Genomic DNA, 12,301 nt, shown 5'->3' with positions numbered 1-12,301 from the left:
ATCAAGGGCTCGGTGCCGCAAGTGAGTCTATGATTCTATGAAAGACAGTTGCATCTGTTGAGTAGGAAATTTAGGTACCACTTTATGCGGGGAGGCTAATTTAACTCATTTACACCACCATATAACCATCCAGCAGTGTGCGGAAAGCAATGAGGAAGTACTCCCATCAAGGACTCGGTGTCGCAAGTGAGTCTATGATTCTATGAAAGACAGTTGCATCTGTTGAGTAGGAAATTTAGGTACCACTTTATGCGGGGAGGCTAATTTAACTCATTTACACCACCATATAACCATCCAGCAGTGTGCGGAAAGCAATGAGGAAGTACTCCCATCAAGGGCTCGGTGCCGCAAGTGAGTCTATGATTCTATGAAAGACAGTTGCATCTGTTGAGTAGGAAATTTAGGTACCACTTTATGCGGGGAGGCTAATTTAACTCATTTACACCACCATATAACCATCCAGCAGTGTGCGGAAAGGAATGAGAAAGTACTCCCATCAAGGATTCAGTGTAACAAGTGAATCTATGATTCTATGAAAGACGGTTGCATCTGTCGAGTAGGAAATTTAGGTACCGCTTTATGCGGGGAGGCTAATTTAACTCATTTACACCACCATATAACCATCCAGCAGTGTGCGGAAAGCAATGAGGAAGTACTCCCATCAAGGATTCAGTGTAACAAGTGAATCTATGATTCTATGAAAGACGGTTGCATCTGTCGAGTAGGAAATTTAGGTACCGCTTTATGCGGGGAGGCTAATTTAACTCATTTACACCACCATATAACCATCCAGCAGTGTGCGGAAAGGAATGAGAAAGTACTCCCATCAAGGATTCAGTGTAACAAGTGAATCTATGATTCTATGAAAGACGGTTGCATCTGTCGAGTAGGAAATTTAGGTACCGCTTTATGCGGGGAGGCTAATTTAACTCATTTACACCACCATATAACCATCCAGCAGTGTGCGGAAAGGAATGAGAAAGTACTCCCATCAAGGATTCAGTGTAACAAGTGAATCTATGATTCTATGAAAGACGGTTGCATCTGTCGAGTAGGAAATTTAGGTACCGCTTTATGCGGGGAGGCTAATTTAACTCATTTACACCACCATATAACCATCCAGCAGTGTGCGGAAAGCAATGAGGAAGTACTCCCATCAAGGATTCAGTGTAACAAGTGAATCTATGATTCTATGAAAGACAGTTGCATCTCTTGAACAGGAAATTTAGGTACTGCTCTATGCGGGGAGGCTAACTTAACTAATTTAAGTAAAGGTAAAGATTTTCCCTGACGTTAAGTCCAGTCGTGATTGACTCTGGGGGTTGGTGCTAATCTCCATTTCTAAGCCGAAGTGCCGGCGTTGTCCGTAGACACCTCTAAGGTCATGTGGCTGGCATGACTTCCCGCCGGAGCGGTACCTATTGATCTACTCACATTTGCATGTTTTCGAACTGCTAGGTTGGCAGGATTAACTCATTTACGACACCATTAAAAAAAAAGTCCAGCAGCGTGCGGAAGAATGAGGAAGTACTCCATCAAGGACTCGGTGTCACAGTGGATGATGAAGTTGGAAAATGTTAAATTGCCTCTGTCTGTGTCTGTACATCATATGTCTAATGGCATTGAATGTTTGCCATGTATATGTACATTGTGATCCTCCCCGAGTGAGAAAGAAGGGCGGAATATAAATACTATAAATAAATAAATACTGTAAATAAATAAATACTATTTTTTATTTCTTTACTTACTCCAGATTTCCCAGGCAACGGTTGGCTTGAAGGGCATTGCCAATCTCCCGGGCTCCTTCGGGGCTGATGGAGTTCTCCCTCAGGCTAAAAAACACAAAAGAGGATTCTATTTCTAGAAGTAGAACACAGAAAGATCCAAGTTCAAGTTTCCATTTAGGGTGAATTGGGTGACGGTACTGCAAATCCCATAATCCTTGGTCCATCCTCCCGCAAAGTGTTGTAGCGTGTAAAGTGTGTCATTTGGGATACGTGTGCCAAGTTTGGTGCAGTTTGGCTCCCACAGGACACTATGTCCCTCATGGATGATGGAACTGGACCACGTTTAGGACACAGAGCCCTCATGACACATCCTGGCGATGGGATTTGCACTACCATGGATGATGGGACTTGCAGTACCTTCACTCACTTCCTGAGAGCACTGTGACTCCCACCAATGGCGAATCAGTACAAAACATGGCACACAGAGTCCCCATGGCCCACTCTACATCCCGGTGTGGTTTGGAAGAGTTTGGACCATGGATGATGGGACTTGCAGTACCTTCACTCACTTCCTGAGAGCACTGTGACTCCCACCAATGGCGAATCAGTACAAAACATGGCACACAGAGTCCCCATGGCCCACTCTACATCCCGGTGTGGTTTGGAAGAGTTTGGACCATGGATGATGGGACTTGCAGTACCTTCACTCACTTCCTGAGAGCACTGCGACTCCCACCAATGACGAATCAGTACAAAATTTGGCACACAGAGTCCCCATGACCCACTCTACATCCCGGTGTGGTTTGGAAGAGTTTGGACCATGGATGATGGGACTTGCAGTACTTTCACTCACTTCCTGAGAGCACTGCGACTCCCACCAATGACGAATCACTACAAAACTTGGCACACAGAGTCCTCATGACCCACTCTACATCCTGGTGCTGTTTGGAAGAGTTTGGACCATGGATGATGGGACTTGCAGTATCTTCACTCACTTCCTGAGAGCACTGCGACTCCCACCAATGGCGAATCAGTACAAAACTTGGCACACAGAGTCCCCATGGCCCACTCTACATCCCGGTGTGGTTTGGAAGAGTTTGGACCATGGATGATGGGACTTGCAGTACCTTCACTCACTTCCTGAGAGCACTGCGACTCCCACCAATGACGAATCAGTACAAAACTTGGCACACAGAGTCCCCATGACCCACTCTACATCCCGGTGTGGTTTGGAAGAGTTCGGACCATGGATGATGGGACTTGCATATGGGAGTTGTAGTTCACCCGCGCCCACAGAACCCAGCTGACACTGGATCTAGCCTAAACTTGGAACACAGGCAAACAATGCCTTTCTCAAATAGCCCGGGCACCGCCGGGTCCTCCAAACTAGTTGAAAATAATGACAAGCAGAACGTGGCGACAATTCAGCACAGCTGGCAACCACTCTTGTGCTTCAATTTGTTTTGTAAGGTTCAAAGAGAAGAAAAAAAAAAAGATTGCTAAGCTGTACACTTGCAGATAGCAGTTGCGTTCCAGTCCATTTTCGGAGAAATTCAGCCTCGTTTACTTTACCTGGAAATGCTACGACGGACTCAGAATTTTTCGTAAGCTCTGCTTTCCTTTCTTTGTTTTTTTTTTTTTGGTAGCACTAAATAACACCCTGTTTAATCCAGATAATTCATGCAAACGGAACCATGCTTCACCTCCCAGAATGCCTCACCTGGTCGGATCATATTGGGAACTATTGTCAGAAAGTCAGAAAGTTGACAAGAAACAATGAACCACAGCATTCCTTCCCCAGGAATCATGGTCAAATGGCCAAGAAGAAAACAGAAACGGCCAAAGTTAAGGTCGGAAACTTACCTGAGTCTAGTGAGACCTTGGTTGGAGCAAAGGGCTCGCGTGAGAGCAGTTGCTCCTGCGTCGCTGATAGAATTGCTCTGCAAACTAGAACGACAGAAAATTAGGAAATTAACATGTCGTTGTGTGCCTTGGAGTTGTTTCTGTCCTGCTTTTAGAGATTATATTGTTCTGTACTATTATACCACAGTAATTATTAGACATGTCCAAAAAATCGTTTTGAATCGTATATCGGAATTATTTCGGATTGTTCTCGCTTTTTGATACGCCTGGTGGCACTTGAGTAAGTATCCCGTAAGTCCTCTTCTGAAATATTTGAATGGTCTCTGTGCCCTGTGGCATCAACTTCTGGCTCTCTGGTAGAATCAAGGACATTTAGTTCATTCCATTTGTTCCCTTAAGTGACCACTAGACATGTCCAAAAAATCGTTTTGAATCGTATATCGGAATTATTTCAGATTGTTCTCGCTTTTTGATACGCATGCCGAGACATTGTCTCACAGCGCAACCGGAAATGTAATTCGAACCATTGTTGGCCTATTCTCTAATTGTCTCTTAATGTTTCGTTAATTCCCCCCCCAAAAAAAATTTAAATATTTTTTTTAAAAAAAATTTGTTTCTGCAACCTACCTAGAATGGGAGCTTAGCGCAGCCTAACATGGCTGCCGCTCCCCGGCCAATCAGAAGCTTCCACGATGGACACAAAGGTGGGGGCTAGGGTTGATGAGGATAGCTCAAGAAATGAGGGCGGGAGAGCCCTGTAAAAATGTCCCCGGTTCCTTTTTTTTTTTTTGTGATTGCGCATGCGCATCCACCAATTTAGAAACAATTAGAATCATTACGAATTTTCAGAAATATCCGAAATTTTTGGGTGAAAATATCGGAAATACTTTCTATATCGAAGTGCCAGCGCCCCCTACTTTAGAAACGAGAATTGAAACATTTTTTTCATTGATCGGACATGCCTAGTAATTATTACATATTATATTTATAATCTTATATTATTTTGCTTATTTGGATTATATGAGGCCCTTTCTACACAGCTGTATAAAATCCACACTGAAGTGGATTATATGGCAGTGTGGACTCAAGATAATCCAGTTCAAAGAAGATACTGTGAATTATCTGCCTTGGCATTCTGGGTTATATAGCTGTGTGGCACTGCCATATAATCCAGTTCAAATCAGATAATCTGTATTTCATAGGCAGTGTGGAAGAGGCCTGATTGAAGAGGCCCTGGGCACCATTAAATGGCTGAGTGGGTTGCTAGGAGACAAAGTGGGCGGGGCCTACCCTTCTAACTGGCAGCTAGGGACAAAACGGCTTTTCCTGGTCCTCTAATTCCGACGTTATTTTTCTGGGTTTTTTTTTTGAAAGACATATTTTGGATGACGATGTCTTTTGTGGCCGAATTTGATGCAATTTGGTTCAGTGGTTTTGTTGTTTACTCCATAGTAAAATGAGCATTACATATTTACATATAGATACTAGCTGTGCCCAGCCACGCATTGCTGTGGCGAAGTCTGGTGGTATGGGAAATAAAGTATTGAGGAATTGGTGGTAGTTAAGGTAAAAGTTTTACCTTACATTAAGTCCATTATAAATGGGTTATATAGTTGTGTGGAAGGGCCTTGAGTCTACACTGCCATATAATCCAGTTAAAATCAGATAATCTGTATTTTATAGTCAGTGTGCAAGAGGCCTAAGTGAGGCCTAACTCTGCCGGTCCCCTGGGCTGAGTGGGTTGCTAGGAGACCAAGTGGGCGGAGCTTAGCCTTCTAACTGGCAGCAATTGGATAAAAACAATTATTCCTCTCCCTCTAATTAGGACTTTATTTTTCTTTTCTTTTTGTTGTATGAACGTAGAGGCGTGGATGAGGGGTTGTGCTGCCAAGTTTAGTGTTTCTGGGATGTGCAGTTTTGTTGTTTTGTCCTAGGCCGAAATTTCATTACCCTTTTTTATATATATAGATAGATTTTCCTTCCAACTCTATGGTACGTCTGCAAAAAAGGAATGTCTAATAGAGCTGTGCGCAGTATTTGTTTCATTCGGGTATTCGTTTCGTACCGTCCATTCGGATGGCACGAAACAAAAGAGAAAGTTGCACGGTTTTCCTTTCTTCTTGTTTGGTTTTTGGGCTGCAGGTCTTTCCTCGCGTGGCCCATGCGTCAGAGGAGGAGGAGGTGATATTTGAGGCTTTTGGCCAATCAGAGGCCAAGGATAGTTAACGGGATATTTAACGGGGCGAGTGCTCCCAAAGCGCCCATTGCGGGCACATCCTTTGCTGGTGCCATACAGCCCGGAAAACACACAACAACCCTGTGATTCTGGCCATGAAAGCCTTCGACAACACAAAGAAAAGGTATCCCAACAGGGAGGAGAAGCAATCAAGTCGAGAGCCTTGAGGCTCGCACTATAGAATCCACAATCAGCACGTAGACTCTGCGAACATAAAACTTGAAGCTGAGGCAACAATACAAATATTCAAAACATTGCCGCTTACCAGATGAAGGGTTAACTGAAACTGGAGTAAACCTGGGAACCAGTAGTAAACGGCTTATGTAAACAGCTTACTTCAGCTCACAGCCAGCCACTTTAAAATAACATCTATCTGACCGGGCTTTCTGGCTGGGAACTGTAAGCAACTACAACATTTGTTACAAACTGAAGCTACGGCTAATTGACTGCATTGACATCCTGAGGAGTCCTATAGAACTGCTCCAAGACTACAGAGACTTTGATTTGTTTTGACTCCAAGCCAGGTTTGAGCCAATTGATTTGTACACTGATATATTTAGTTTCACAGCATATTATATGCCATTTTGAAGAGACTGAATGTACACATACTGTGTCGCTAACAAACTTTAGTTGGAGTCTTGTTGATATATGTTTGATATATGTTTTATACTGAAAACTGCTTCTGTGTAGCAATTAAATTTGGATGATTGCAGTTTATAAATCTTTATACTCTGTAAGTTACGACTGTGTGCCATGACAGCTGACAGAATTGGATCATCAGTTGTATTATTATTTGTATTATTGTTAACATTATTATGTATATGATGCTCTAATATACATATTGTGTTCTATGTTTTGAACCTTTACTGTGGTGCATATTTTTCAGACATCCTTTGCTGGTGCCATACAGCCCGGAAAACACACAACAACCCTGTGATTCTGGCCATGAAAGCCTTCAACAACACAAAGAAAAGAAATCCCAACTTGGAGGAGAAGCAATCAAGTCGAGAGCCTTCTTGAGAGAAGCCTTCTTTCCCACGTTGCCTGGGTAGAAATCCACCTAAGGGTTTCTTTGCAGAGAAAACATGGGGGAAAAAATTGTAGAAAACATGCTGCTTCCTGTGCCAAGATATCATTTTTCTACACCCACAAACACCTGATTTTCTTGAAGGATGTTCTGAACAACAAACAATGGTAAGGAACTGTCAGTATTCTTTGAAAGCCGGAACAAAACAAAGAGATTATTTGTTCTTGATGCGAGGCAGCAGCCGTTCACTCCTAACAAATGGGCACCGTGTTCCGTCCTCTCTTAATAGTTCACCGATAAAAGCAACAACAACTAGATGTTAGGCATGTCCGATCGATGGAAAAAATGTTTCAATTCTCGTTTCTAAAGTAGGGGGCGCTGGCGCTTCAATATAGAAAGTATTTCCAATTTTTTCACCCAAAAATTTCGGATATTTCCGAAAATTTGTATTGATTCTAAATGTTTCTAAAATGGCAGACGCGCATGCGCAATCACCAAAAAAAAAGGAACCTGGGGGGGGGGGGGGGGGCTTTTACAGGGCTCTCCCGCCCTCATTTCTTGAGCTATCCTCATCAAATTTGCAATGCCCTTGCAAGTTGTGCAAAGATACTTTGAAAACTAGAAATTCCCTTGCTATATTTGTAAGCAAGAAGGACACTGGAAATCAAATTTGGGGGGGGGTGTGTGTGTGGAAATTAACGAAACATTAAGAGACAATTAGAGAATGGGCCAACAATGGTTCGAATTACATTGCTGGTTGCGCTGTGAGACAATGTCTCGGAATGCGTATCAAAAAGGGAGAACAATCCGAAACAAATCCGATATACGATTCAAAACGATTTTTTGGACATGTCTACTAGATGTATTAAGGTGACATAACAATGAGGAAGCACACAAGCTGAGATCGGCTGCAGCCATTTGCTTTTGCCTACACCTGTTTCCCATGCCAGTAAGGTAATGCTCAAGATCCTGCAAGGAAGACTCCAGCAAGACATGGAGCGAGAGTTGCCAGATGTACGAGCTAAGTTTAGAAAAGGCAGAGGAACCAGAGACCAAATTGCCAATATCCTCTGGATAATGGAGAAAGGCAGGGAGTTTCAGAAAAATACGAGGGTTATCCAGGAAGTAGATTACGTTTTGGAATTAAAAATGAACAAAGTATAGGAGAAAACATTTACCATATGCCGTTGAAAGCCACACCCAAATACCACTTCTCAACATAGTCACCATTCAAATCTAGGCATTTATCATAGTGATGAATGAGCTTGGCAACTCCTTCCCCACAAAACTCTGCCGCTTGCGTCCTCAAAAAGTATGGGAGAAAACATTTGCTATATGCAGTTGAAAGCCACACCCAAATACCACTTCTCAACACAGTCACCATTCAAATCTAGGCACTGATCATAGCGATGAATGAGCTTGGCAACTCCTTCCCCACAAAACTCTGCCGCTTGCGTCCTCAAAAAGTATAGGAGAAAACATTTGCTATATGCAGTTGAAAGCCGCACCCAAATACCACTTCTCAACACAGTCGCCATTCAAATCTAGGCACTGATCATAGCGATGAATGAGCTTGGCAACTCCTTCCCCACAAAACTCTGCCGCTTGCGTCCTCAAAAAGTATAGGAGAAAACATTTACCATATGCAGTTGAAAGCCAGACCCAAATACCACTTCTCAGCACAGTCGCCATTCAAATCTAGGCACTGATCATAGCGATGAATGAGCTTGGCAACTCCTTCCCCACAAAACTCTGCCGCTTGCGTCCTCAAAAAGTATAGGAGAAAACATTTGCTATATGCAGTTAAAAGCCGCACCCAAATACCACTTCTCAACACAGTCGCCATTCAAATCTAGGCACTGATCATAGCGATGAATGAGCTTGGCAACTCCTTCCCCACAAAACTCTGCCACTTGCATCCTTAAAAAGTATAGGAGAAAACATTTGCTATATGCAGTTGAAAGCCGCACCCAAATACCACTTCTCAACACAGTCACCATTCAAATCTAGGCACTTATCATAGCGATGAACGAGCTTGGCAACTCCTTCCCCACAAATCTCTGCCGCTTGCGTCCTCAAAAAGTATAGGAGAAAACATTTGCTATATGCAGTTAAAAGCCGCACCCAAATACCACTTCTCAACACAGTCGCCATTCAAATCTAGGCACTGATCATAGCGATGAATGAGCTTGGCAACTCCTTCCCCACAAAACTCTGCCACTTGCATCCTTAAAAAGTATAGGAGAAAACATTTGCTATATGCAGTTGAAAGCCGCACCCAAATACCACTTCTCAACACAGTCGCCATTCAAATCTAGGCACTTATCATAGCGATGAATGAGCTTGGCAACTCCTTCCCCACAAAACTCTGCCACTTGCATCCTTAAAAAGTATAGGAGAAAACATTTGCTATATGCAGTTGAAAGCCGCACCCAAATACCACTTCTCAACGTAGTCGCCATTCAAATCTAGGCACTTATCATAGCGATGAACGAGCTTGGCAACTCCTTCCCCACAAAACTCTGCCGCTTGCATCCTCAACCAACTGGTCACTCTTTTCCGCAGCTGCGCATCGTCGCCAAAACGCTACATTGAGGACACAAGCGGCAGAGTTTGGTGGGGAAGGAGTTGCCAAAGTTTTATCTCTTTTTACAATAAACTGTTTGCTTCTATTCCTGGACTCTTGTGTGGTGCAGTGGTCATAGGTGTTTCCAGGCCTGGAGTGCAACACGTATTTTGGGAAACAACATATTGAAGAGAAACAGAAGCATGGCTTACTCCAAGGTTAAAAGGCTGTGGTTGATCTTCAGCCCTTCTCCTAGGGCCACGGCACCCACGTCTCCAACGCAGTTACTGGACAATCTAGGATCAGAGCAACAAAGAGCAACTCAACACACGCCCGCAATGCTGGCTGTATGGCCATGTTCCAGAAGCATTCTCTCCTGACGTTTCGCCCACATCTATGGAAGGCAGAGGTTGTGAGATCTGTTGGAAACTAGACAAGTGGGGTTAATATATCTCTGGAATAATGTCAAAGGTGGGAGAAAGAAAGAACTCTTGTCCGTTGGAGGCAAGCGTGAATGTTGCAATTGGCCAGCTTGTTTAGCATTGAAAAGCCTTGCAGCTTCAAGGCCCGGCTGCTTCTTGCCTAGGGGAATCCTTTGTTCGGAGGTGTTAGCTGGTCCTGATTGATTCATGTCTGGACTTCTCTCTTTTCAACAGAAAGGAGGAAACCATGGAAATGAATAAAATCTGGCTAGCAGTATTTTTAAAAAAACTCTAAAATCAGGACAGTAAGTAAAGAACAACACTCAGAAAACAGGGGAAATAATAATAATAATAATAATAATAATAATAATAATAATAATAATAATGCCTTGCCAAAGATCTCAGCCGGCATTTGGAAACAATAGACATTGACAAAATCACGATCTGCCAACTACAAAAGGCCACCCTGCTGGAATCTGCAGCATCATCCGAAAATACATCACACAGTCCTAGACACTTGGGAAGTGTTCGACTTGTGATTTTGTGATATGAAATCCAGCATATCTATCTTGTTTGCTGTGTCATAATAAAATAATAATAATAATAATAATAATAATAATAATACATCACACAGTCCTAGACTCTTGGGAAGTGTGTGACTTGTGATTTTGTGATACGAAATCCAGCATATCTATCATGTTTGCTGTCTCATAATAAAATAATAATAATAATAATAATAATAATAATAATAATAATAATAATAATAATAACATACATCACACAGTCCTAGACACTTGGGAAATGTTCGACTTGTGGTTTTGTGATATGAAATCCAGCATATCTATCATGTTTGCTGTCTCATAATAAAATAATAATAATGATAATAATAATAATAATAATAATAATAATAATACATCACACAGTCCTAGACTCTTGGGAAGTGTGTGACTTGTGATTTTGTGATACGAAATCCAGCATATCTATCTTGTTTGCTGTGTTGTAATAAAATAATAATAATAATATAATAATAATAATAATAATAATAATAATAATAATAATAATTGCTTGATGATGATGATGATGATGATGATGATGATAGAATCCTAGAGTTGGAAGGGACCTCCAAAGGCCATCTAGTCCAATCCCTTTCCTTCTGCCATTATGTAGGAATAGCACAATCAAAGCACCCCTTATAGATGGCCATCCAACCCCTGTTTAAAAGCCTTCAAAGATTAAGCTTCCACCCTTGAGGCAGAGAGTTCCACTGCTGAGAGTTCCTATTGCTTGAACCCATGGCTCTATTGAGTCCCGCTCAGCACTTACAGGAGCTCTTTAAGGCTCCAGTTTTTCTTGAGGGCTTCTGCTATTTTCTTGGAGCCTTGAGGTCCAATTGAGTTCTTCTGAAGTCTGAAAAGGAAAAGAGGAGACCGTGAATAGGCATGGAGAAGGAGGACGAGGAGATCTCTATCAGTCTCTATATTGGGCATGGGCCAACTTCAGCCCTCCCTCAAGGTATTTTGGACTCCAACTCTCACAATTCCTAACAGCCTCCTCGCTGGAATTGTGGGAGCTGGAGTCGAAAATACCTGGAGCAATGGCCGAAGTTGGTCCATGCTTGCTCCATATCAACCTTGGAAAACTACTTCGGCAGATCAAGGGCAGGAAACCCTTTTTTGGGACCGAAGGTTGAATCTCACTTTCGGAAGACACATAATGGATTGTATCAGGAACCAGATGGAGTAGAGAAGATACGCACTGCAGCGTCATCAGCGTATGGTTGTTGACCAGCGCTTCCGCCAGGGATTTGGCCCCGTCCTCCTTCATCGTATTGTTCTCGAGGCTGCAAGAAGAAGAAGAAGAAGAAGAAGGATTCGAGAAAGACAAGAAGTAGAAGAATCACTTTGAAGTCTTTCTGATCAAAACACTGAGCCTAAATACTAGGCATGTCCGATCGATGAAAAAAAATGTTTCAATTCTCGTTTCTAAAGTAGAAAAAAGCTGGCGCTTCGATATAGAAAGCATTTCCGATTTTTTCACCCAAAAATTTCGGATATTTCCGAAAATTTGTAATGATTCTAAATGTTTCTAAAATTGCGCATGTGCAATCGCCAAAAAAAAAAAAAAAAGGAACCGGGGGGGGGGGGACTTTTACAGGGCTCTCCCGCCCTCATTTCTTGAGCTATCCTCATCAAATTTGCAAATAAGCTCCCATGCAAGGTAGATTGCAGAAACAAAATAATTTTTAAAATATTTTTAAAAATATATTTTAAAAATTTTTGGGGGGGAGGAAAAATTAACCTTTACCCTTGACCTTAACTACCCTAGCCCCCACCTTTGCGTCCATCGTGGAAGCTTCTGATTGGCCGGGGAGAGGCAGCCAAGTTAGGCTGCACTAAGCTCCCATTCTAGGTAGGTTTCAGAAACAAAAACATTTTTTAAATATTTTTTAAAATATATTTT

General features: G+C 42.4%; 1 protein-coding gene across 3 annotated transcripts in view; it reads right to left on the bottom strand.

Annotated features, from left to right (window-relative positions):
• The window catches only part of nlrc3 (NLR family CARD domain containing 3), a 61,364-nt gene that overhangs the window by 18,241 nt on the left and 30,822 nt on the right, over positions 1–12,301 (bottom strand). For all 3 annotated transcript variants that reach the window (XM_062964283.1, XM_062964281.1, XM_062964282.1), the window contains 5 exons: positions 11,598–11,681; positions 11,165–11,248; positions 9,632–9,715; positions 3,591–3,674; positions 1,749–1,832 (listed from right to left, as the gene is read on the bottom strand). In XM_062964283.1, coding sequence (XP_062820353.1) covers positions 1,749–1,832; positions 3,591–3,674; positions 9,632–9,715; positions 11,165–11,248; positions 11,598–11,681 — 420 coding nt within the window. The remainder of the gene's footprint in view (positions 1–1,748; positions 1,833–3,590; positions 3,675–9,631; positions 9,716–11,164; positions 11,249–11,597; positions 11,682–12,301) is intronic.

The sequence above is a fragment of the Anolis carolinensis genome, unplaced genomic scaffold (genome assembly GCF_035594765.1).
Source record: "Anolis carolinensis isolate JA03-04 unplaced genomic scaffold, rAnoCar3.1.pri scaffold_13, whole genome shotgun sequence".
NCBI lineage: Eukaryota > Metazoa > Chordata > Lepidosauria > Squamata > Dactyloidae > Anolis > Anolis carolinensis.
The sequence above is the reverse complement of the archived record's forward strand: the minus strand, read 5'-3'. Positions and strand labels throughout refer to the sequence as shown.